The following is a 26,867-nucleotide window of genomic DNA, read 5'->3' on the forward strand; positions in this document are numbered from 1 at the left end:
AAAAAAAATTCTCTTTCATCACGACAACGCCCGAGTTCACACATGCTTCGTTTCAATGGCTAAAATTGAAGAACTAAAATTCGAATTGATCGAACACTCACCGTATTCACCAGATTTAGCCCCCAGTGACTTTTTCTTATTTCCAAACTTGAAAAAATGGCTCGGTGGACAGAGATTTCCAGACTTTAACCAGTACTTTAAACAAATAAAAACTGCCCGAAGACTAGAAAATAACATTTAAATGGCTATTTGTTTATAAAAATTAAAAAAAAATTAAAACAATAGTTTTCACAGAATCAAAGAGCATGAAAACACTTTTAGAAATCACTTATTTATAGAAACTTAGTTATAGAAACAGAAGAGCTTGTGTGAAGAGATATGGATGTAAAGGAAGAAATAATCGTATGATCACGACATTGGGCAACGACCATTCTTTCCTATGGAATTCCACCGTAACCTCTTTGTATTTTCCTTTGGTTGCTCCACGAGCTCCACTCAACTTCATAATTAAAAACTAAAAAGTGTATTTTCCTATTCTATAAAGAATTTTTCTCAAAGTAGAAAAGTGTCTTTAATTAGTGGATTGAACAACAAGGATTGAATCGGAGATTCCTTATTGGCGGGTTGCTCTTAGGGAAGGCACGTGGTGCGTCAAACCGTCATCTAATTCTAATATATACATGGTTTAGCCACTGGAGGGTCCCGCTTCGTTGAAGTCACGCAACCGCTTAATTCCACCATTTTGTTAGTATTACCGCGTAGTTTGAGTGTCACGCGTTCTCTCTGTACGATGAACTATTATAGGAAAATCAGTATGTAGGAAGAAATATTATGAAAATATTGAAAGAATGAACTAAACAAAAAATTGGAATGGGTAATGAATTATGTATATTGGAACACTGATTTTTCCTATACTAAAAAGATTATACATATCGAATATCGAAATATCTCGATACATCTCGAAAAATGTAATGCAGAAATGTGAAGACCCGATTCCTTATTGGTTAGACGTATACTAGGCGCTGAATTTGAATTTTTCGCAAGAGCTTTTCAGAACATGCGCGATCAAGCGCTCCATTGAAAAAGTACATGCTTTTCAGTTAACTTCATGCGAAGTCCTTTAACCCTGTTGGGCCCAATTTCAAAAGCGTAATCATTTCTGGCTTAATTACTATAATGAATTGGTTAGTTGTAAATTCACTTTTGGTTTCTCTGAACATAGGTAAAAGGGAAAAAAGTGTTTTCAAAATTCAAAACAAAATAAATATTTTGAGTTATCTTGAAATTGTTGAGAGATACGCAAAAACTGACAATGTTGTTAGGGTTTACTGAAGAGGGATGATCCGTAGTCACCTCAACCTGAATCAGTAAAAAAATCTTAACTTAAAAGAATCAAAATTTGTAATTATCTTGAACACTATCAGAGAAATGTAAAAACTAAATAAATTTTAAGGTTAAAAAATAAAAAGATTGTTTAAATGCAAACAAAAAATAAAGATTTTGAGTAATGTTGAAAATGGTGAGAGATACGCGAAAACTGATAATATTTTCAGGATTTCACCTCAATGTAAACCAGTAAACAAATGTTTAAAGTTGGGAGAAAAATTCAAAATTTTGAATTACCTCTAAAAGAGTTACAGATACGTGAAAATAAAAAAAAAATCAGTTTTTTTATGAAGGGCATCGCTTTATACCAAAATTTGAAGGTTTTTAAAGAAGGGTTTTAAAGGTTTTTGCAAAGGGGTTTTATTTTTGACCAACTCGAAGTGGCTCAATTAAAAGATTTTTTAAATGACCCCAAAAATGTAAATTTTTAGTTGTCTGAAAAACGGTGAGGAAGGAGCGGAAACCTACAACATATTCAAAAGGGGGATGATTCTCGATCACTACGATCTAAAGCAATCAATAGATTTTATCAAATTAAAAAATCTGAAATATGATTTAAAGTAGTCATACGCGAAAGGAACAACATTTTCAGGATATTCTATTCCGGGATGGTCATCTGGCACCCCGAATTAGTATAGCAGAAAGAGTTTCAAAATAAAAATTTGAGTCATGTTGGAAGTGATGAGATATGCAAAAACTGACAAAAATTCAGGGTTTTATACAAAGGGTAGTTCTCAGTCATTACAAATTAACACAATAAAAAGATTTTCAAAAGGAAAAAATCAAAATTGTGAATTATCTCGAAAACCATGTGACTTACGCAAAAATTTGAAAAATTAATACTAAATAAAAATTCGTATTCATACTGAAGTAACTTACCAAATATTCTTATTTCCGTCTTCTTATTATTCTTAGTTCTGTCTCAAGTTTGGACCTATACTTTTTCCGAAAAAAAACTGGGACAGACCTGGTTTTTTCGAGAAGTGTCCTAATTCTGTTAGGCGCACGGTTTGAAAGTGATTAAAAGGTCTGTTAAGATTCAAGTTTATATATACGCCCGGATTTTAAAGGAGTGAAAGTTAAGTTTGGATTGGTTTTCAATTCACTCTTATCTATTCGGACTGACGTCAGATTCATCGGATTGACTTCAAAAATTCCCATTCATTTGAGTGAATTCGAGGAACGAATTGGAAAATGGATTCCGGATGCTTTCGTGTTGAAGTTGGCGCTGATACATGAATGAAGAAGTATTGATAAGTGAGCATCGGATCCATTCGGGTTGGATTTTGTGTTGAGACATGTATTGAGATTAAAATTTAATTTGAGGTTGAAAGACAGTTAAAAAAGGAATATACACAATAATAATAATAATAATAAGAAATTCAAGAACGAATATAAATCATTGATAGTGAAATCAAAAAAATAGACCAAGATAACCGGCTTGGGGAGGGGAAATACGTTGTGGGGGACTGGTTGGCAGGATTTTTTTTTTTAGCAAGAATTAATAGGTACAAATGATGTGGATAGATTGTTCCTATATTTATTCTTTCTTAGATAGGGCAATAAGCTTATACGTAAGATAGTAAACATAATATTTTATTCCGGGAAGAAAAAGAGTGGACAAAAAAGAGAAATCACTGGTCACCGCGGAGGGAAGGAAGCTCTCTCTGCTTATATCTTAAAACAGGTGGCGGAGAGTTTCATTAATCGGAGCAGGATAAGCTACGACCGATTTTAATCGCCTGGGGCTTTGGTGTACCTCCCGTGGGGTGGTGGTTCGCGGGGGATGGGCGAAGATAAGGAATGGCTGATTTCGGGAGCCCCCGGTAGACTCGAGCTAATATACGCCGTTTGTGTGGTGAGCAATTTCCCGGCGAAGATACTTTCCAGTGAGTGGAAGAAAGTTTGGTCAACGTAAGCCCAGCGGTTTCTTGGTCACCGACTTTTTTTGAGAGTGCTTGGGGGAAGGGCGTGGTCTCTCTCTGTCGGCGGGATTTGTCTGTTAATTTCTTAGGTGGGCCTCTTCCCAAGCTACTTTCAGATGAGATTTTACGGGCATAGCAACCTCGTCCGGTCGATGAACCTGAGCTTTTCTAAATTTTTGAATGCTACGCCCCAGGTAGCGCAGTCCGACCAAGTCAGGTGGGGAGGGGCATTTAATGGGAGGAGAATTATACTCCTTTATAGAAGAGCCCTTTTCTGGAAAAAAGGACCTAAGCGAAGTTAAACACCAATTTATTTCAAATCGTAGATTTCAATTATTTATGTCTTACGGTCCAATCGTAAATCAAAAATAAATTATGAGTCAAAAAAACATTTTCTTCGAAACTCAGATATTTATTAAATAGAAAAACTCCTTTCAATCCTCCTTACGTTTCGGTACACATGCGTATCTTTTTCAAAGGTTCTTAACCTACAACAGATCAAATTTCAGTCCAAAAAAACATTTAAATCAATTCTTTGACAAAATTAAAATTTGGCCATTTAGAAGTCTCAAAAATACTGAGACTTCAATCAATTAGACTATATTTTTAAGAAATATAGTGAGAGAAAAACAAATTAGCGTAGGTTAGGACGGACGAACAGAAATTGACAGTTTCAGAAATACATGAAGAATACGTAATGAACGATGATATACCATAATAGGCAGGTTTTCATTGAAAACTACTGATGAGGAAGCGCGTAATTGAGTTTAAATTTGAAATGAGAAATTTAAAAACTGTGTATATGTACATATCCATACATATGCATACATATATACACACATATACATATAGAGATGATTAATATTAAAAACATTATTTTATAATACTCTGATAAATTTTATTAATATTTAGAATTTCAGTCTCTAAGTTAACTGAAATCTTAAGATATTTGCTTATAAAAATAGACTCAATAATACGTCGTTGATAAGTATTTTTTTCTGCAGCTAACATTTTAATACTTTTAAAATCAAAGTCAAAGTAATGATTAAAATTCCAAGAATGTTGCGACAGACCTGTGTTAAAATTCCCAACTTCACAATCTATTTTATGTTCAACAATTTTAGTTTTCAATCTACTGCTAGTTTCACATATATAAGCTTGATTACAATATTTACATTTCATTAAATAAATAACGCCAGATAAATTTTCAATGGAATCGACGTCCTTTCTTTTTAACAAATAATTATCTAAAGTATTAGTGCTTTTCAAATTAACATTAATATTAGATTTTTTAAGTGAATTTCTTAACCTTTCTGATAGGCCCTGAATGTAAGGCAAAGTAACATTTAAATTAAATCTATTGTAAGTATCACTCCAATTACTTTTCTTGTTAGTTTTATTACTGTTATTGTAAATCTCATGAATGCGTTCTGTAATGATGTCATTCACAAACTCAAGAGGATAGTTATTCTTGACTAAAGTTATTTTTAATAGATTTAAATGTTCTTTTCTAAATTGAATGTCAGATAATTTTACACATCTATCTACTAAACCCTTAATTAAACCAATTTTATGCCCAAATAAATTATGTGAATTATACTTTAAGTATCTACCAGACCAAGAAGGTTTTTTATACCAATTGGTTAATAAATCACTATTCGGAGTTTTTATAATTTTTAAATCGAGATAGTTAATAACATTATTAATCTCACTTTCATGAGTGAAATTTATACAATCTTCAATACTATTAAACGCATTTAAGAAAACTTGAATCTTATCTGTAGGAATAATGGCTAAAATGTCGTCGACATATCGTTTGTACAAAATAGGTGTGAAATCTAACAATTGTAAAGCTCTTTTTTCGACATCTTGTAAAACTAAATCAGAAACTACTGGAGATAACGGTGAACCCATAGGGCAACCCAAAATTTGTTTATAAAATTTATTATTAAAGGAGAAAACAGTACCATTGAAAAGTATTCTGGTAGCTATTAAAAATTCATTTTTAGTTATTTTTGTCAAGTTATGATTTAAATCAAGTTTTTCTGCTATGCAATCTAAAGTGAGATCTAGTGGGATGCTGTCAAACATGGACACAACATCTAAAGTAACTATCAAATGGGTTTTTGGTACATTTATATTTTTTAAACAATCTTTAAGTTCCCAACTTTTTTTTTTCAAATGAGTCAGTGTTTATAGAAACTGGTTTTAAAATATTTGAAATATAATTTGACAATTCATAAGTTGGGGAGCCAAAAGTAGAAACAATTAGTCTCCAACTTAAATTGGGTTTGTGAACTTTAGGGAGAGCATAAGCTTTTGCTATAACACTATTGTGAGTTTTTAAATGGTATGCGCATTGATCGTTAATTAATCTTTTATTTTCCCATCTAGTAGCTATGTCATTACATTTATTTTCAATAGTTAGAACCATACTAGTTTAAACATTCTTGTATAAAATATCATTCTTAAGGATGTTTTCAACTGTAATGTTATAATCGTCTCTGTTTGCTGCAACCGTTAAGTTACTTTTATCAGCCTTCGCAAAAAATAAATCTTCATGACTTCTTTGGAAATTTTTAACTAATTGAACAGATTTTTCTAAATTTTTAAATTTATTTTTGTTGCTTAAATTTGATCACTCTGTTTCATCAAATCACTTTACAATTAAACACCAATGGCATTAGTTATTCATTAAATCCTTCCGAGGACGAAAGGACCTAGGTGAATTGAATTTGAAGTTAACTTCATTAAATAAAGAAAAACTAATATACTTTAAATAATTATTTAGATCCTTCCGCGGACGAAAGGACCTAGGGGAAATTAATTACTCTAACGGAAATAAATGAATTGTTATCAATTAGAGCCTTCCGAGGAGGAAAGGACCTAAGCGAAATTTAATTATTAAAGTGAAAATGAGTTTTTATTAATTATTAGATCCTTCTGGGGAAGAAAGGACCTAACCGATGCTGCTTCATAAAATAAAAACCAATTATCGTTAATTAATTCTTAGATCCTTCCGAGAACGAAAGGGCCTAGGCGAAATTAATGAAGGTAAAATTTGTTACGGAGTTACTAAGGGCTGGAATTACTTGGAGGCGGCTAGCTCTCGATCTTCCATCCTTCTTGATGCTTGGTTTATTGCCGGGGTGAAGAAAAAAAGGCAGAGATGACTAATGACGGAATCTTTTCGTCTTAAATGGTTTATTTGTATGTCACTTCCAGTAAACTAAAGAACTTATTGAAAACTTCACAGAATAAAACCTTAATAACTTATTGAAAACTTCATAGAATCAAACTTGTAGTTGATTTACACTCAATGCGAAGATGTGTCCTCTATGAATGCACAACAAGAACTGCCGCTATGGTTTACGGTTCAGAGGGAGACTATGGGTGGTTAATATGCTAGACTCGCGCGGGGTGATGATTCGGCGAGAAGTGATTTAACCTGCTTCGTGACCCGATGGGTCTGTCGATTGGGCAATTGGGAATTGGAAGGGGGGGGGGGGGCTGACGTATTCGCGACCGGAACGAGATGCAACCGGCATACCGATAACAGGAGACTTGTATATTGTTCTCAAATCGATCCCTTCTCGCCACGTGCTTCTATAATTTTGTTTCAGTATCATAGCATTTAGCGTAAAAATAATTTGATTTTTAGTCCTTATCGAGTTGTCGTTCCCATATTTTCATACAATTCTTCAATTTCAGTGCAAATATTTTTCGAAATTTTGGGAGTTCAAAGAATAGAGATATTGCACATATTCAACAAGCCCGAAATAGTAATACACTTTATTTTTATGACTTCGTAAAAATACACATTTTTAAAACTTATAAGATTGAAAACTGGATAAGGACCGTTTTGCTTTCCCCCTCTATCATATAGATTTTTTTAAATTTTAATATCTTTAATGCAGAGTTCTTGTTAAACATATGGTTCTATGATTTTCTCAAACTTTTATATTTGAAAATCTATAGCAAATATTTTTTTCACTTGACGGAATAAATCTCTTACGTTACTTTCGTTGAAAGAAGAATGCTAATGTTTATGATCCATACTGTAATTATCGAACTTAATATTTGGCTTTCACGTGCGTACGTGTCGGACACACAGAAAAGAATTAAGTCTCAAAAAGTAGATGCAGGAAGGGTGCTGTAGTAGGAAATTTTGGGTCTTAAATTTTGTGGAGATCTGGCGTAAAGGAGCAGAACTGCAATATCAGCCCTGAGAACGAGCAGTAAGTTCAATTTGCGATTGTACACCGTCGTCCCCCTAAAGTTCGAATTTTTCCATTTTTCTTTTTTGTGCAAGCATTTGTACGTCGTTTGTACTGTTCATGCAGTGAATATTTTTGTTTGTGGTCCCTTAGTTATTTTATTTAATTTCTTGTTTGCAAACGTCTTGAGTCATTTGTACTGTTTTTGCATCCAATAATTTTCGCTCTTATTATCTTAGTTACCAAGCTAGGAACAAATTTAAATTTCGTCTCGACTCCAGGCCAAAGTCCGTTCTTTTTTATTTTTTAATAAAGTTCCAAATAAATTTGAAGAATTTTTTTAGAAATTCTTATATTAGTTTGAGGATATTAGTAGTGGAAAAAGCCATCTAAATTTTATCAGTTATTATGCAAACAAAAATGACATATTTCTCTTGCTTGAAAAATATTTTCTCAGTCTTAAATACTGTTATGTTTTTGATACAATCAAAACATTTATTTAATTTAAGCGAAAATTTCTTGGCCAATCAGTCCCGTTATTTCATTTATTTATTTTTGAGGCAGAAAAATACTTTTTGATTTTGAAAATATGTTTTTTTAGTGTAAGTAGAATGAAATTGGAAATTGTAATTAGAATTTAATTTGCAATGGACTGTAGGTGTGATTTCACAAAGACAAGTAGAGTGTACGTAATTTTAAATCAATTTTCGTGTATATTATATGACCAATAAGATCTAAATACGAACCATAAAAGCTTTTCTTTTTTAGAGGACAACGATCCCCCCAATTTCATTCCAAATCCGAAAAAAGAAATTCCCTAAGTTTTTTTAATTTAAACAGGTGCCGGTTTTGACTTGAAGTTTTCCATGTAAAATGCATAGGGAAAAATAACTTTTTTGAGTTTTTGGAATAATTTTTTAAAGTTTGAAAAAATGTGACGGGAAAGTATGGGGGCCTGTAGAGAATTATCCAACGAAGAATTTAATCTATTTGGCATATGGGGTTGACACCCCTAACACACCCACACGAGTACCTGAAAGCTACTCTTAAAACACAAAATTTCAATTCTTCATGAAATCGACCTTTTGAGCACTGTATTCAGGTCTTTTTTTACTTAAAATTATTAATATTGGTCTAGTGGAATATTTATTATCATTGGTTAAATTTGTTTTTTCCCCCTTAAAATTATTACTCTTAGTCTAGTGTAATATTTAATAACATTGTTTCATTCATTTTTAATTATTTAAGCAAATGAGAATTGTTTAAATAATTTTTTAAATTTGTTTTTTGCCTAAAAATTATTACTGTTGGTCTAGCGGAACATTTATTAACATTAGTTTAATCATTTTTAATTGTTTAAACAAATGCAATTTGTTTAAATAATTTCGTTTCGAATTTGTTAAAATAAAAATTATTACTGTGGCTATAGTGGAATATTTATCAGTAATAATTAATTGCTGAATTATTATTATAACAGTAATACTTAAATAATCATTTTAATTTAAAAAAATTTTTTTTCATAAAATTAATTAAACAATCTTGATAAATATTCCACTGAAGAAATATTAAAAAATTTTATTTAAAAAAATTATTGAAACAAATACCATTTGTTTAAACAATTGGAAATTAATACACTAATGTTAATCAATATTCCACTAGACCAATAGTAATAACGCGCTCGGTCTCTGTATTTTTCGCTCATTGTTGCGCAAACCATCTAAAATTAGAACTCAAAACATCCACCACTGTAATTTTGTGATTGTCAATTCACTTTTGTTAAAAGAGCTTCGCTTGAGAGTGAGTGCACCTAGAGCGCACGACTGATAGCTCTCACACTTCGCGCTCGGTTTTTGCATTTCTTCCACATTCGTGTACGGACCTTTTAAAATCAAAAGTCAACGGATAGACAACTGCAATTTTGAGATTTTGAACTCTTCTGTTAAAGCAATTTCGGCTTTAACGAACACATTCTCATCACTTATCTCGTGCTTCGCACTCGATTTTGTCCAAAATTTCAACTTTTTTACATTATACTTAACACATTTATATCATACGTAATATATTTTTTAAGTAACTGTGCCTGGGATTGCTTATTTAGATATTGAAAAATAAAGCACCAATTGTATTTATCATGATTATTTTATTATTTCTTATTTAATTTTGATTAAATTTTATTCTTAGCTGCGCTGAAACATGTATAATTTTAATAAATTTATACCATTACAATTCATAATTGTTATGTAAATTATAACATACTTATTCTCTTATTGCCTCGTTTTTATTTTTATTTTTTAAATTTTTATCTTGTTTTTACGATTAAAAAAAGACTACGCATTCTATCAAAAAAATATTCGTAAAAAAAATTTATACATTTTTTTTTGGTTCAGTGAAGTTTGTCTTACTAATTCTCGCAGTTTGTATCGTTTGTACAGAAATTTGATTTTCTGTACTTTGAATGTTGTTTTTTTATTGCTAAAACACAAACATCTTATCCAAAAAAAGTAATTCATGATAAATTTGTAGATCATTTTTAGGTGCACTTTTTTTCTTGATCTATCTCTTTTCGTATCTTGCTTTGTTCTAACTTTTTGAATTTTTATCAAAAATGGCTGGTTAACGATATCGATCTTTCTTTTTGGCCCCTTTAACTGTGCGCCAAAGCACAATCCAATCCGACCAGTCTTTTGAAAGTTTTCCGGTATGCAGACAACCACAACAACTATATTGCTCTTTGATATATTGCTCTTTATTTTACAACAAAATTAATTTTCGGTGTTTAAATAAGGTAAAAATGTTTTCGAATGTATCTAGATTTACACTTTTACAGTGATGAGGTAATTTAAATCATTTTTATCCGGCCAGAATAACGTAGAGGATTTAAAAAAAAAAAACAGAATTCAATTTTTTCGCTAGATTCCTCAAGTTATATGTCTTATCAACCATGTGACCATCATACTATTATGATATATTTCTTAAAATATATTATGAATAAAATCAAATAACGGAATATTCGGAACACATATTGGTTTGTTAGAATTTCATTAAATGATCAAAGTATTACCAATAACATACTTTGATGTTGGTTTCTGATATTAGTTTTTATTTATTCGTCCTATTTTAATTTCTATAAAAAATCATTTTTCGTTTCAAAAATGGGCGAGATTTGCCGACTTTCGAATCTTAATTGGATGATTCCATCTCTAACGTCAGAGGAGTAAGCTTGCCGAGATGCAGATGTGATTTCTTTCCATACCTTTCCACTGCTTGAGTATGGCATGGAAGTTGAAAAATGTCTTTGGAAATGAGATGAGTTACGTCCTTCGTTGTGAATTCGGTGAGATTTTCAATTGTCATTGATCTGGTTAAAGGGGGTTCCGAAATTTTGCAGCTCCCCCAGTCGATGAGTTCCGTGTAGTCTTTTGCGTCAAAATTCAACGAAAGAACCTCGAATTTCCTTAATCTTGATTTCCCAGTTGATTGTCTCCCAGAAATGATTCGAGACACTGCGAGATTGCGGATTTTCTGCCTTTCGTCACATAGCATAGCGAGAAGAAGAATTTCTGGGTACGCACTCAAAGAAATTCTTTTCCAGAGATGTTTCGGGGCATCTTTAATCGATGGTTGACACTTAATTTCGAACCACATTGGCACATATATGCGTGTGTTTTAATTTTTTCCCGGTACTTAGAATGATTAATGTAGTGAAGGCCCTTTCCGATTTTTTGATGTCTTTTATTTAAATATTGCCGACATATTTCGACTCGGATACTAGTCTTTTTCAATGCGACTTCTATAGAATAAGAAAAATAAGGAAATAAAAAAAAAATTTCAAGAAAAATTTTATTTAGAAATACAAAGGATAAAATTGAAAAAAAAACACACACACACGAATGTAACTGCGTTTATAAGCATATACAGGGTGGACACGCTGGGGCTTGCCGAAAAGTATGCAACCCGTCTTACATCCTAATGCTATTCTTATGCCTTATGAATTTGCACATAACTTTGACTTCGATTTAAATAACGTTAAAGTTTTAGAATTGGAGCCTAATCTTAATAAACGTTTACTATTAGAAATGATACATACACAAAGAGATAAAAACTCTATTAATTTTAAATCAGATATTCAACGCTTAAGTACCATTTACAGTAATTTAATTTAACAATTATACATTCAAAAAATTTTAATTTCCCGGGATTAGAACATATATACGTATATATTATGCGAAACTAACCCCATTTTAATTCCATACAAATTCGTAATAACGTTATAATGTAGTATGCCTAAAAGGTTTTTAACACTTCTATTTTAAAAAATGTAACTTACATCATAATAATTCTCTAGGATTTATCTCCTGTAAGTATAGATGTGCAAAGAATTTTTTACATTTTTCATAAACCATTATCACATAACTCTGTTTATAATTCTAGACGAGACAACATTTGTTTCTCTCTAAATGCTAAACTTTGAGGTTTTGGTATTCCAATTTTTAAATTTTAGCTACTATACAATCTACAACGAATAGGGAAAATATGTCCTTTCTAATTTCCTTTAATTAAACATAAGGTAAGCAGAATGTTTAATTGCATCACTTTTATATTTTTAGCCCGCAACACATTTTTTCACTATAGATTGTATCCTATGGAACTCGCCTTGAAGAAGACTCGGATCCGAGTCGCAACATTTCAGCAATATTTAAATAAAAACATTTAAAAAGCGGAAAAGGCCTTCACTACATCAATCATTGGGACATATACTCTCATAATAAATTGAACTAAAACTCTTCATTCAAATGAAGGATTCTCTGTCCTAATGTTAGTTCGCAGAGTTCTACTTCTCCTAGTCAACCATCTGACATGCGATAACTTTCCTAGAATTTTTCGAGCAAGATTGTAGCGGTTTACCCAATTTTAATTCTAGCAATCAAATTATACCTGCGTATTTACTAGTGTTCGTAGGACAGCCATCACAACCCACAAAATCTAGATTGGAGCTATTAATTTCTTTGTCAAAGAAAAACTGAAGGATATCATGTGTAATCGTTTTTTCATATGAAGAAGATGAGGATATGTGTCCTAAATAAGTACTTCCTGGTTCTTGAATGAGAGAAGTATGTTCTTCTCGTTATGTTGTTTGTCGTGTTTTTCGTTTACTTGTTCCATCCATTACTTTTATTTCGTCTTATCTTCAATCGAAGTAAAAAGCCTTTATTTCTGAAGCCAAAGAGAGCTGCTCTTTCTGAAATTGATGACGAATTTTTGTTCTTTCCCGATAGAGTTTACAATTCTTTTACTTCCGGAATGTACTTACTCACATCGTGTAAAATTGTTAAACCCAGTAAGGCAGCAGACCTGTATGCGATGCCGTATCTCTCACAGACTTTTGAAAATGTTAGACAGTGTAATCTTGTCTGATCTGTAAGTTTATTCCAATAAGGGACCCATGTATCCTCGACATCTTCTTCGGCGGGCTTCGCCTTCAGTTTGCACCTTCTGATGCTTTCTTTGGATAACTTCTTTACTTTGATTTTGAAGTACATCAGTCAACAAACGCTTCGATTGTACTTCATGCTGCTCTGATTGTTCCGAATGAATTTTCGGAAGAGACGTATATGATTTCTCATTCGCCTGGAAGATCGCTGATCTAAGAGAAACACTCTGGCAGCTTCAGGAAGATTTATCTTACAAGTGCACAAAGCATGATTACGCTTACTAGCCGCAATATCAAATAACTTTAATTTATTTGCACGAAACGCATTTAATTTGCTTTTTTAGCAGGATTTATCTTTATGTCTTCCGTGCGGCTTTTTCAATTTCATCAACTGATCTTGATCTGTTTGAACAATGTTTGCGATTCTTGCTTATGTAAGAATTAGGATGGAAGTTTCATTCCATATATCCTGCAGCCTTCTCACATCTAAACGCGAAATATTAGAAAAACTTAGGTATCTTTTAGATTCTTTTTCAGTTCAAATTTTTCGCATTCGAAAAAATAGTATCTCATTACACCAAAGTGCGTATGTAATGTCCGGTTACTTAACTCACTGTATTTATCAATGATTAGGCATTCGCTTAACAAATTCAGTTTTCAAACTCAAACCGCTAACAAATCGCATACACTATTTACTGAATTTAATGCGAAAAAGAAATCCTGTTTAAAATTCGAGTTTTCCAACTCTCTTATGACATACTCGCGATTAGACGGTCTAAACTGAACGGAATTCTTTTTCTGAAAAAGCGGTTAGGAAAAACAAAATGTGAACAGAAGCCTGGTGAGCCGTGGTAAACTGGTAAAATGTAAACAAAACCTTAATGCACTAAAAAATTGCTGTCAATCATGTTTTTTTTTTATTCTGGGGATTAGCAAGCGGACTGTGAACGCATAAAAATAGCATCTAATATTAAAAAATTTAAATTTTTAGATTTTGCTCATTGTTGAAACTACAAATGACTTCGGTTCAAAAATGAAACAAGACGTTCAAATTGAAACTAATGTCAGAAATCAGCATAAAAGTAATATTTTGATCATTTAATGGCATTAGAACAAGCTTATGTATGTTCCGACTATTTTGTTATTCAATTTTATTTAGAATATACGAAATATACAATACTCGTATGATGGTCACATGGTTAATAAGTCATGTAACTTTAAGAAAATAGCGAAAAAGTCGATTCTTTTCTCGATATTTTGAAACTTCAAGGTCACTTATGTAGTGTCAAAATATTTGAATAATTTTTGCTGTTTAGGTACAAATTGTCTTGCTTCGAAATATTTTTTCTGAAATTTTATGTACCGAAAATTAATTTTATTGTTAAATAAAGAGCAATATATCGCTTTTAAATATTTTGTTGTAATTCAAAGTAAATAAAAATTATTTCAATGTCAATATTCTTTAAATATTATTATTGCAACATATTGAAAATACATTCTCATTAACGTATGTCACACATTATATGTTCCAGTAGTCGAGAAATTTACCATGAATCTAAGAAAATAGCGAAAAAGTCGAATTTTTTCGATTTTCTGAAACTTCAAAGTCAGTTAGGGAGGGTTAAAAATATGTTTATGGACTTCTCGCTATACATGTATAAATTGACTTGCTTTGAACTATTTTTTATTAATAATTTAAATCTCAAAAAAATTTTTTGCGATTCAAGTTTGAAGAGGTTCTTCGTTGTTTGTGATTTGTAGCTATAGCTGCGATCCGGAGACAGAAAGAATTTTATTTTTAATATGAAATTTTAGGAGAGTGTTTCTGACTCCCAAAAGAAAGTTTTCATTGCTATTAGAACTTCGCGCAAACAACTTTTTTTTTCCAATACGCCTTACTATACATGGGATTTTTGATCGTAAAGAAGAATGTAAATAAATAGTAGATTTTTTAAAAAAATCATTAAGTTTTCAACAATATATTTCAATTTTCATCAAAAAAGTAATTTCTTATCAAGACAGATGAGTTTTTAACAAAACAGTTGAATATCAACTTAAAAATACCATTTTTTAAAGAAACTGGAAAAGTTACGTTTTCAGTTTAAGAAGTTAACTTTCCACAGGAAAAAAGCATTTTTAACAAAATACTTGAATTCTCAAGCAAAATAGTGATTTAAAAAAAGGATTGATTTTTTTATGAAAAAGAAGAATTTTCAACAAAACGCATTAATTTTACACAAAAAAAGTTTCATTTTCAAACCGACAGTAAGAATTTTTAACAAAATTTTTTTTTTTATTAATAGTTGCATTTTTACAAAAAAATGTTATTTCCGAAGATATGAATTGTCAAACTAAAAAAATTAATTCTCGACAAAAACTTGTAGTACTCGACATTATAACGTAAAATATTTTAATTTGAAATGAAAAACAGTGAAATTCAACCAAGGAAACCGAATTTTCAACCAAACTGTTAAATTTAAAAATAGAAGAGATGGATTGTCAATAAATTGAATTAAATTTTTAACGAAATAGTTCAACTTTTTCCAAAAGAGATCGATCTGAAATCTAAAAGATAAGTTTTTAACAGAGCAGCCACACTTTTAACGAATTTCGTTTCTTCCACAACCCCCCACCCCCTTTACTTGTGACAATTCGTAGTTTTTCGCGTGCTACCCCCCCTCCAATTGATAACTTAGTTTATGAAGGATTAATAATAAAGAATTTCAAACTTGTCGTGCATTGTGTTATTAATTATGAACATTGCATTTTATTTTCCAAATAATTATAAATTATTATTTCAATGCGTGTATTTAAACATCCATGTGCAGTACACACGATTTTAGAAAGAGAGAAGTGCGAATTGTGAAGCGAGATGCAGGCGAAGGAGGCTAAAACTCTCGAGTCACATGGACACAGAACGGAAAGTTGTGTAGAAAGTGGTGGGGCTGCATTTCTCTGGTCATCGGCAAGCGTCGAAATAGGCGATTCTCGTCGCATTTTGCTGCTAATGACAATTCCATTTTTTCAGAGAGAAATTTAATTTTTTTAACACGAAAGAGCGATTAAGAACTATCGATGGCATCATAAACTATTTTTTGACCGCAAAGTCGCAAAAGTTCTTATCAAATTTAAATAATATCGGTCCCCGAAGATTATTGATATTTTGTTAAATCTTTTTCTTTTCGCATAATACCTTGCCCCCCGTACATCATACATTAAAGTTGTATGAAAACAAATTAAAGTACTAGTTTAAATTATCTTCTAAACTAAACAAAACATTGTTTTTAGCTCTTACACAACAGAATTTTTAGTTTCTTTTGAAGAAGTTATGGCTAATTTCTTCGAATCTGATCAAAATTCGGTTCACGGGAGTACTGATGCTTTTTCTTCCGTGATTAACTCCTCTTCTCGACGTTTTAACACTGAGTCTTTTGACTGGTTTTTGTTTCGTAAATGGGTAGAGGAGCGAATTACAAATGCGAAGGGGCGTTGTTCAGAAGAAGGTTTAGCATAAAGTGCTACCTAAGTAATCAATTAAGGGATGAGTTGAAGGTGTGGCATGGGGTAGATGTCGACGTTAAAAAAATTCTTAGGACTCAAAAGTCCTGTGGGACCTTGAACCCTAATTTTCCTGTTATATGTAGGCTTTAGAGTGATTTAGTCTCTCTCATTGTACTAGTAAACATTCCGCTGGAATCTAATTTCGATGAAATAGATTAAATGAATAAGGCATTTACGAAGAGGTCATTTGATGTAGCTCTTAGTGCATGTAAGTCTAGATCTGCCCCGGGTCTTGAGGGAACTTCTTACAAGGTAATTAGAGGCTACTCTATCACTATTTTGGATTATTGTTCTGAAGTTTTTGAACTGGATGGTTTTGTCCTCTTCTTTGCCGGAGGCTTAAACGGATAACTTTGTGATTTTTATTCCTAAATTAGATGGGAAGGGATTTCGTCTAATCTCTGTAAAATCTACTATGAACAGGTTGTTTGAGAAGTTTGTTTCCGCGTCGCCTAGAGTTTTTTGCGGATAGTGGTGATTATATTCCAAAATACCAGTTCGGGTTCAAGAGGAGCAGGTCGGCACTTAATTATTTAGCTTCGATGACTGCGGATATTTTCGTAGTTTCATAATAAGGGAGCTGCTGAATGCGCCGAGCCGAGAGTTACAGGGGTTAGCGTCCTACAGGGCGGGGTACTCACCCCGCTACTGTTCAATCTGGATCTTGCGATGCTTGAGGACTATCTCCCGGAGGGATAAGGCCTATTCAATACGCGGATATGCTTCTGGTAATAAGGGGTGGCGCTATCACCGCTTCTCTGACTGTCCTGAAGATGGTGGTAGAGGTGCTTACGCCTTAGCTAAAGGATCTTGGGTTGTCTATCTTGGGCGGTTAACAGGATGTACGTTATGGCTAGCATTACTTGGGGCGCTGACACGCTAGTTATTGAAATGGTTGACCGAAACGTAGTTAGGGCATGTCTTAAATAAGGTGCTCCCCTTTTCTCGAATGCGTGTCTTTCCGCTCTCAGCATATTGGATCTTCCACCATATTTGTTCTTCTCTGAGAAGAACATGGTCCTTGTTTTTGTCCAAGGGGTAGGTTTTTTTAGGGGTGGCCATGTTTACAATAGGGCTTAAATAGAGGATGCTGTTCAGTGAGAAGTCCATGCTCTGAAAATTTTTTTCCAGTGTGCAAGTGCTACTGTCCTTTGAACTAATAGATCAGAGATCGATGGTGGTGTGTAGATATGCAAGGGATGGAATTCTCACAGGGAATTGATTTTTATCCAGAGGGTGGGTTTTCCATAGGGGGTTGCATATTTTCCACAGGGTCTTGCTTTTGTCAAGGGAGTGGGCTTTCTGTAGGGTGCTGGTTCTTTACAGCTGGAGAATTTTCCACAGGGTATTTATTTTCCATGAGGGTTGGTTGTTCTAAGGATGTGAACATCTGGTAGATTTGTCGAGAAATTCGAGCTCTAGTGATTACTACTAGGATGTGGGTGCTCTAGTTAGTTAAATTCTAGGTTCAGGCATGGAAGAGTTCATGTCGAAGTTCGTTGAATTATGGGCACCACTCACTCATTTCCAGAAGTGAGAGGAATTTTTTCGTTGAGAGTAACGCATACCTTGAGTAGACGGGACACTGTTTATAAGGGAAGTGTGCAGAGCAGAAGATGGGATAAAAAGTGTGTTAACTTTTCTCTCAGGGCCCACGTTTGGGCGTCAAATTAAGGTCAAAATGTGGGTTGAAACTGATTCAAAAGTATTAAACTAAATAGGAGATGGAAACTAATTCACAAAATGAAAAGAAAAGTAATTTTAAAATTAAAGTGGAAGGTTTATTTCTAATATCGATTTTAGACTTGATATGTTGTGAGTGGGGGGGAGTATCGCGTACTTTGGATGTGTAAGAACTCTACTGGAGGAAGCGAGTGTGGTGGGTGGTCCAGTTGTGGGCACGGTGATGGAGACGATACGCCAGCCGGGAGGAATCAAGGGAGATCCATGTGGGGGGGGGGAGGTTATGGGTTGGGCCTTCTTCGCTCGGGCCAGGGTTTGAGTGGAACAACCAGAGAGATGTGGCTTGCGCCGTAGCCGCGCCAGTCGCGCACTCGCGAATAATGCGGACTGGAAGAAGTTCTTGTGCGTTACCCATTTGGGCATTGTTACACAATCTAAGAGAAATTTGACATGACTTGATTTAAGAGTGACGTTTATTATATGTGGGAAAAGAGCCCGCAAGCGGGAAAAAAACACAGAATCTGATAATTTATTTTATGAGAGAAAAGTAAAGAGGAAGAGTGGGAAGGGGTAGAGGGGTCGAAGAATGAAATTCGTTGTTTCATGGATATGCTGCTTCCAATTAAGACGTTTATGGAGTTTACCCCCTAGGTATTTTAGGGAATTTTTCCATTCAATTGGTTCAGTAAACATTTTTGGTGGATCTATTTTAACAGGCTTTCTGACTGAGAAAAGATTTGATTCTGACATTGCTAAATTAATTTTTATTCTCCTCAGCTTAGCCCATGCCGCAATGTTTTCAAGCGCTTTTTTAAAGTAATTTTAAGATTTTCGGAGCTGACCAAGAGGAAGTGAATAGCGCGGTGTCGTCTGCACAAAATCCAATTGTAACTTCGGGGACCTCAGGGAATTCGTTTACTTAGATAATAAGGAATACCGGACCTAAGATGCTGTCTTGGAGCACACACGCTCGGATGGCTTTCTCTTTTGAAAGTGTCTGGCCTATTTTGACTAAGGATTTTCTGTTAGAAAGATAAGATGAAAAATTGATGGGAAAAGAAAAGAAAGAAAAAGAAAGATGGGAAATTGTAATTTATTAATTTTCTGAGCAGTCCTATATGCCAGACACTATCAAAAGCTTTTTCTACGTCGAGGAAAACAGCTCCAGTTTGTTTTCTTTGATTCAAATTTAAACTAATGAATTCGGTGGGTGTAAGCATCATGTGCTGGGTGAGTTAGGCACGAGATAGGAAGCTTTTTGAGGACTACATTTGAAATTGAATCAGGGCCGAGTGCTTTCCTATTTTTAGTATTTTTAATGTGTTTTATTAATTCCTTACAGGTTATTTTCTTGAAATTATCCGTGCTTGGGATTTTGAGGAAGTCGGAAACAATTTTTTCGCATTCAGTAATGTGTTGCGAGTCAGATGGCTTGACGTGTTGAGCGAAGTTACTTTCGTAATTTGCAGCTAAGAGATTTGCTTTATCGGTTGGAGAAAGTGCAAATGTTTGATCTGGTTTTTTAAGAGGGGGAATATTGGTTCGCGGCTTCGTAAGGGCTTTAGGAAGTTTACCGACTTCTGTATTCCAATTTTTACATCTGTGCTTCTGAATTTTAATTGCTATTGTTTTACGCAGGTCATTGATTGTGTTTTTGAGAATGCAGCTTTTAGTTTTTCAATGCGTTTGGCAGAGTTTATTACGGGTATCGATAAGGTCTTCAATCTCGGGGCTGAGAGGTGGATCTTATTTGTTTACGGTATAAAGAGGGACCGAAGCGTGAACTGCAGTTTTTATACTTGAAGTTAGATTAGTTATGGCTTCGTCAATGTGTGTAGAGTTTGTTAGCGCGGGTTCAAAATTGACTTCAGTTTGATAAATGCAAGGTCAATAAGATCAGGTTTATGTTTAGTGTTGTGAGGGAAGAATGTATACGAGTCTGGTGCAGAGATAAGCAGATGTTTGTCGTTTATGAATTCAAATAATTGCTTTCCATTTTTATTGGTTGTTCTGCTATTCCAAGCTAGGTGCTTAGCATTCAGGTCCCCTGGAGCGATTACCGCGGGGGATAGTTTAAATATTTTTCTGTAGTAATTTTTTGTAAATTCACGATAGGGAGTCTGGTAGAGCGAGACGATGTCATATGGTTTCCCGTCAATTTTTATTTGTATTGCCGTGGCTTCAAGGACTTTAAGTTCAGGAATTATTAGTTCGTGGTGGTCGATGTTTTCTTGGATTAGGATCGCGTTACCTCTATAAGTGTTATTCCGGTATAATTTGTAGCCAAGTACTAAATTGATGTTTAAAACTTCGCGAAGTAAAGTTTCGCTGAGCAAGAAAATGGTGATTTTATTCGTATGGAGGTATGTAGCTAGTTCGTGTCTTTTTTTAAGGATACCCTGAGCACTCCAAAAGAAATGAAAATGAAAGTATATTACTTATAATCTCGGCGGTTGAATTTATAGCTTCGCTAATGTTAATCCCCCCCCCCCCCATAATGTCAGTGGTTAAGGTAGTAGATTAGCAAGGTTTACTTTGATATCCTGAGAGTGAGTATTTTTATTGGGGACAATATTTGGCGTATTTTTATTTTATTGGCCTTGAGTTTTCTTGGCGATAGGTGCGTTAGCGCAAGTTCTAGTAATTTTCGGAGTTTTGGGTGGTTGAATAGTTTGAGGTTTGATCGTATGTGCTTCGGAAGTAGAGGCGACTAAAGTACTGTAAAGCTTTAATTTTTTCTGCGGCTGGGCACTGACTTGAGCTTAAAATCAGAACAGCCTCTGTAATTAGTGGGATGGTTTCCAGTACAATTGGCGCAAGTAGCCAGCGATTCAGGATTCTTTTTGCATGTGGAGTTTTGATGCGTGCCACCGCAAATTCACATAGCGTGGAGTAGCGTGACACACGTCAGACCCATGTTGGAACCTTTGGCACTTAAAGCACTGGGAGGTTTCCTTAGGTTTTACATATGGCTCGACCTTTATTTTTATAAAAGCAAGACACTTCTGATTGAGAAGCTCTTTTGCTTGAGGGGTATTCGGCAATGTTACCCGAAGCATTGGTAATGCTTTTTTAACTTGCCGGCTCCTTATTCGAGCAACCGACGTGATTTTAAACCCTTCCTCTTTTAGTTCGGAGAGAAGTGACTCTTCCGGGAACGCGATGGGGATATTTCTAATCACTAGTTTAATGGATGGAGACTCAATGTTTTTATATAGGTAATATTGAAAGCCTTGCTGCTCTAGGCTGGTGATAATTTTTCTATATTCTTCGAGATAGGAAACTCGAATGGAATATATATCTGATTGGGGGTATTTTTCCCGGTGCTTTAGTTTTGTTCAGATCAGTGTTTTGACAGTTAGGGGCTGCTATTAAATCTGATGGATCCCTACTAACAATTGACGTTTTCGACGTCCTACGGCTGCCTCTGATTGAAGTGGCTGACGATCGGTCATGGCTGGCGCTGTCCGAAGCGTTATCGAATGATTTGGAGAGCTTCCGCTTTTTAGTTTTCGACGAGAAGATGGAAAAGTTATCTTCTGTATCCATCTTGGTTAACGCCACTACGGTGGCACTGCTACTTCCTGCTAGGCAGGAAGCTAGTTTTCAGCTCTGTGACATTGGAGTTACTGAGCGCAAAATTTTTTTGATCAATCGACCTAATGCGTCTGATAGACCAGAATCTATCAATCTATCATGAGCACAAGTCGATCTATCAAATCCTCTCCTACCCTATTCTAACAGACGTTGAAGAACTTACATAGGTTTGTGCACCCAGTAGACCAGTTTAACAATCGATCGTTCTACTCACAACAAATTGTAACGAACTAATCGATTCTCACTTCTGGGTCTCGCGGACCTTACTTTTATAAGCTTCGCTTCAACGGCGGCGCACCATTCACGACGTAGCGAATGCGAGTTCATTGGCGAGAATCGTTTTGGTGATGTTGCTGGAAGGGGGTTTCGCGCGATTGGGTTCGCTCTCGACACGCAATAGTCTACGAGCAGCGGACAAACAGCTAAACCGCTCTTGCGCTTTGGATTGTAAGCAGGGCTTTAACATTTGTACGGGACTGCGCGACATGGAATTTATTCTAACTCGAATGACAGGTGGGGTTAGGACGCTCAGGTGACGAAAGAAAAAATCATGGATGTTTGCCAAATATTATTCATGGTTATAACTAGTATTTATAACCGCGAATATAATTTAGCGGACATAAAAATATCAAATAATTTCAGATAATAGACCATAGTCACGCAACCACCAGTAAAGCACTAGTTAAACACTAGTTGAGCTGTTAACACTTTTATTTTCATCGAATTATATCACCATATTACATTTCAGTTACATTTTAAGATTCACATTTCATTAACATTTTTTGTTATTAATTGAATGTTTAACCCTTAACTGGCACTATGGGTAAAAAATAATCCTAGAAATTTTTGAGCTCGAATTAAACGTACTAAATTCGAGAAAATGGACCACGAGTCGACTTTTACCAGTAACTGACATCACTAACTAAAGGTAAAGTCGGTTTGTATAGAGCGTCAAACGTCAGGATACGTTGGGCACCCGCTCAAAGTGGACCTTGTAAAACTGTGGGGTATTTGATACCCGTTATGCCGTCAGTGAGCAAAAAAGTGATTTTCAACCTAAATTTATGCCATTGCTATTAGTGATTTTCGTTCAATTCCTAACGTTAATTTATCATCTAAAGTGAAATAAATTTTTTTCTCGTCGTTTCATAGTCTCTTGCTCCTGTAAATAACCTACAATTTACGGCGACGCTTGCTTCATGAACAAACAATCGTTTGCAATCGCTTGCAATCACCCGATGTGCCATGAGCACCACGAAGGCCTTTGCAGCAACTGTGTAGGTTTGAAAGAGTAATTACAACTTTTAAAAACTATTTTTTATATTATTTTTTTATTTTTATTAACTATTTTTGTGAATTCAAATACAAATAAATTTATTTAAACATGGAAAAATATGATGTTTTATTTGACCATAAAATCGAGTTTTCATTTTGCAAAATAAATACCTTTTTTAGATGCATGAATAAGGCATGAATTAAGTAAGAAAACTCAGTTTTGGTCGTTCTTTTCAATCTTTTTTTAGCTAAGTTAAATTAAACTAATGACTCTAAAATTGCTTTCATTTTAAAAAGTATATCTTAAACTACATTAAATAATTATCTTGTGTAAAAATATCTAATACCGGCTGCGCGAGACATATTTGAACACGTGGGGTAAAAAAGGCTCGTTGCGCAATTTACGTAATAGGAAGGAGTTGTGCCAGTTAAGGGTTAAAGTCGCATCAACTGCTAGGGTCATTAACGACTGCACTATAGGGTCAATTATTTGCTGTAGGGTATTTGTGGGGTAGAATAGCAAGGGAAAGAAGCGAAGCTTTCTGAAAACACATCTAGCCTCGCTTCTTGCTTCGGGAATCGAACACGCACCAGCGTGGCTGCCAAGACTGCAGTGTTGGAACATAGAACAATCACTGTACCACCTGAGCCACGAATAACTGCCTTTTCCTAAATAATTATATCAATATAATAATAAGCTACTTTTGTTCCTTTTTTATCAGTTGAGTATTTTTATATTTTCATAAATAACTTTGTTTTATATAACTAGGTTGAAACGCTGCGAGAGAAAATTATTTCTTTGGAGCTGAGCAATGCGGAAGAAGATGTCGAAAGCATTGCTGGGACTGGTGCAAGCGATGCTGAAAGTGAAAGTGAAAACGTCACTGGACAAAATTCAGCAGGGAAACCCCCCACGGAAAAGTCGGATCCATTTATTTCCGCAAATGAGTCTCAGGATACTCCGACGGACGGCAAAAATAGTGCGAATATTATGAGTACATCTACAAAGAAGAAAAAGCGAAAACGTTCGAAGAAAGGACGTCATTGATTGATATGCTTTACCATTATGTAATGGTGCAAAGATTGTATAAGAAACTGTTATATGACTTCATACTTCAACATGCTAGAACATACATTCGGCATTTCGTATCGATGACTTTTTGTTTTCTGAATAGGTCGTACAGATGAATTAGCATAACAAATTAAGGAAACAATAGATGTAATTATAATTATTCAGATAGAAATTATTGTTAAAAGTACGGGGCATATAGTATATTGGTACACTTAATAAATATCCATCTATGAAAATGGTGAAAACCATTTATTAAGTTGCACATTCATGAAGTCTGTTTTTATAGTAAGAGCTGCACTAAAAGTTGATGTATGCTTTTATATCTTGTTTATTCCGAAAATGTGAATTCTATGGAAAAAAATCCAGCTATCGCAAGCGTAGTGAAGTTTTAAACAGCGAAGAGCGTGAAATATTTTTTCTGCAATTAGAAGTTTTTTGGTAAGATATAAGCTTTAAAATGAAATAAAAAAGTAAAAAATAGCTTCATTTTTTATTGAATTTCAATAGAAATTTCAGCCATAACTGAATCAAAAAGCAAACTTTTTTTTATTTATTTGGTCTTAACTTAGGGCTTACGTCATAATGCATTTTTTAAAACTTAGTTCTATATTTCTATCATTCAGGATGTGTCAGCAATAATATTGACTACAAATTCTGGTGGGTAAGAATTGCTGAAAGTTATAAATGCATCAGGAGTAAACAATAAATAATTATTAATACTTCAATATGCTTGAGATAGCTCAATTTTCATCAGATTCAAATTTTCATGATAAACTATTAGTAGCATACACAAACTTTTAGCCGTCCCGTGGGTTTTTGAAAGTCGAACAAATAATTTTTCTATCCACTCTAATGCGCATGTTTAAAAATATTTCAAAACATTCAGTTTTAGCAACAAGAAAAATTTCAGAAAAATCTAATACAGCAGCCTTTAAAATGCTATTCCATAACTTCGTGAAGCCTACGTTTTTAACTCAGTATTTTAAAGGGGGCTCATTATGTGAGTATGGGCATAAACGCTCTGCACTTTTATACGAGTATTTCAATTATCATTTTTTAATGTTGGTACATGAAGCAGTCGATTCAGAATTCCAAAATAAGCTCGAATGAAAATTTCTGGATAGATTCCATGTAAAACGATTTACAAGACCAATGTAAATTGTCAAGTGAAAACTTGTCCGATTTATAAATTTATAAGAAAGCAAGAAAAGATCTTAGAAAAAGGTGAATAATAATTTCAAAAAATGCAATTACATTAATGCTGATATTATTAAATAGAGCAAAGATGGTTATATAGAGGAAAATTGATATAACAATGGGATTTTAACCGAATTTTTTCATATTGGTTAAAATTTTTTTTCATAAAAATTTCGCAATTACTATTAAATGTGGATAATTTTATCGGTAAAAAGATTCCCTGCAACATAGATTCATTAAAAAAGAATCAATCATTCACGACTTGTATTAATTATCAATAAATTATTAATTTTTTTACATGGAATACGTAGAAACTGCAGGGAATTTTTTTCATCAAGAAAATGGGTCATTCAGTTATGAATATTGCTATTTTTGAAAGTATAATTGCATCTTTTTTCAGGACCTCTCCTTTCGTTTTTATAATTCTACAAAAAAATTGTGTTTGTTATAACAATACTGCTCTTCTTAGTATTTTTAGACAATATTAAAAAGATTGTACTTTATTTTTTATTTTTAAGGCCTACATCACTCGATTATTTCTATAATTTACGATCTAAACATTGATAACAAAATGTGTTTAGCGTTCGGAATGAATATATCTATTTTAAATTCAAGATTTTTGTAAGTTTAAAAGAAAATAGGCGAATGATTCAGCAAATTAAGTCTTAGGATAAGCAATTGACTTTTTTGCGTTGGATAACTTTAGTAGAATATGTAACGATACATAGAAAATAATTTTGTCGACATCTTTGATAAAGGTTGTGGTTACAATCTGTGAGTTGGCACAGATATTTTAAGATGTCCAATTGTTAATTCTCTCGAAATTAAATTATTACTTTATTCACAGAAAATGCAATCGAAAAACCTGCAATATACATTCCTTGTTTATAATGCTGTACAAGATTATATAAATATTTGCTCTATGTGTAGTTACAAAATCCAACTTATAGAATTAAAATATATAAGATACCCGTCCACAACTATTAGTCTAGTACTATTGAAAAGATCTTTCACAACTTGTTAATAAGAAATAAGACTATAAGATATGCTCGACTTTCAACTATTTCCTGAAACGCATCACATTGCTTCTAGAAAATATCAACGTAGAAAAACAGTTTATTTTCAGAATAATTGTCGATTTTACCAATGTCGAAATATGACATCCTCAAATATAACTTGGAGTGAATAGCATGAATATAAAAACATTCTTCATTGACTTCGACTTCAAGAAATAGTAAAAACATATAAGGATTTAATACATTTTGACCTGGTTTCAAAGAAAACAGAAAGCTTTAAAATGAGACTAGGTAATGAATAGGTAACCAGAACATGGAAAACAGAACTTTCAAGTTCAGTAACTGTGCTCTCATGGACATGATATTTCGAATTATAAATCATTTAATTTAAATTAAATTTATCTAATTTTGCGTGTACGAAAAAAAACTCAGAATTATGATGGGGATTTACTGTGGAGTGCATCGATATGTCGGTTGTCTTAAGGTCAAAGCTCTTAAGTTTACAAA

The 26,867-nt window shown here is 33.6% G+C and overlaps 1 protein-coding gene across 7 annotated transcripts in view; it reads left to right on the forward strand.

Annotated features, from left to right (window-relative positions):
* LOC117181592 (protein lap4) overlaps positions 1 to 26,537 on the forward strand; it is a 485,727-nt gene extending 459,190 nt beyond the window's left edge. For 5 of the 7 annotated variants that reach the window (XM_033374437.1, XM_033374439.1, XM_033374438.1 and 2 more), the window contains one exon: positions 23,845 to 26,537. In XM_033374437.1, coding sequence (XP_033230328.1) covers positions 23,845 to 24,123 — 279 coding nt within the window. In that variant the 3' untranslated portion in view covers positions 24,124 to 26,537. The remainder of the gene's footprint in view (positions 1 to 23,844) is intronic. The other 2 variants (XM_033374444.1, XM_033374441.1) reach the window with 1 other exon arrangement.
* The last annotated feature ends 330 nt before the right edge of the window (positions 26,538 to 26,867 follow it).

Source organism: Belonocnema kinseyi, chromosome 10 (assembly GCF_010883055.1).
Source record: "Belonocnema kinseyi isolate 2016_QV_RU_SX_M_011 chromosome 10, B_treatae_v1, whole genome shotgun sequence".
In the NCBI taxonomy this organism is placed as follows: Eukaryota; Metazoa; Arthropoda; class Insecta; order Hymenoptera; family Cynipidae; genus Belonocnema; species Belonocnema kinseyi.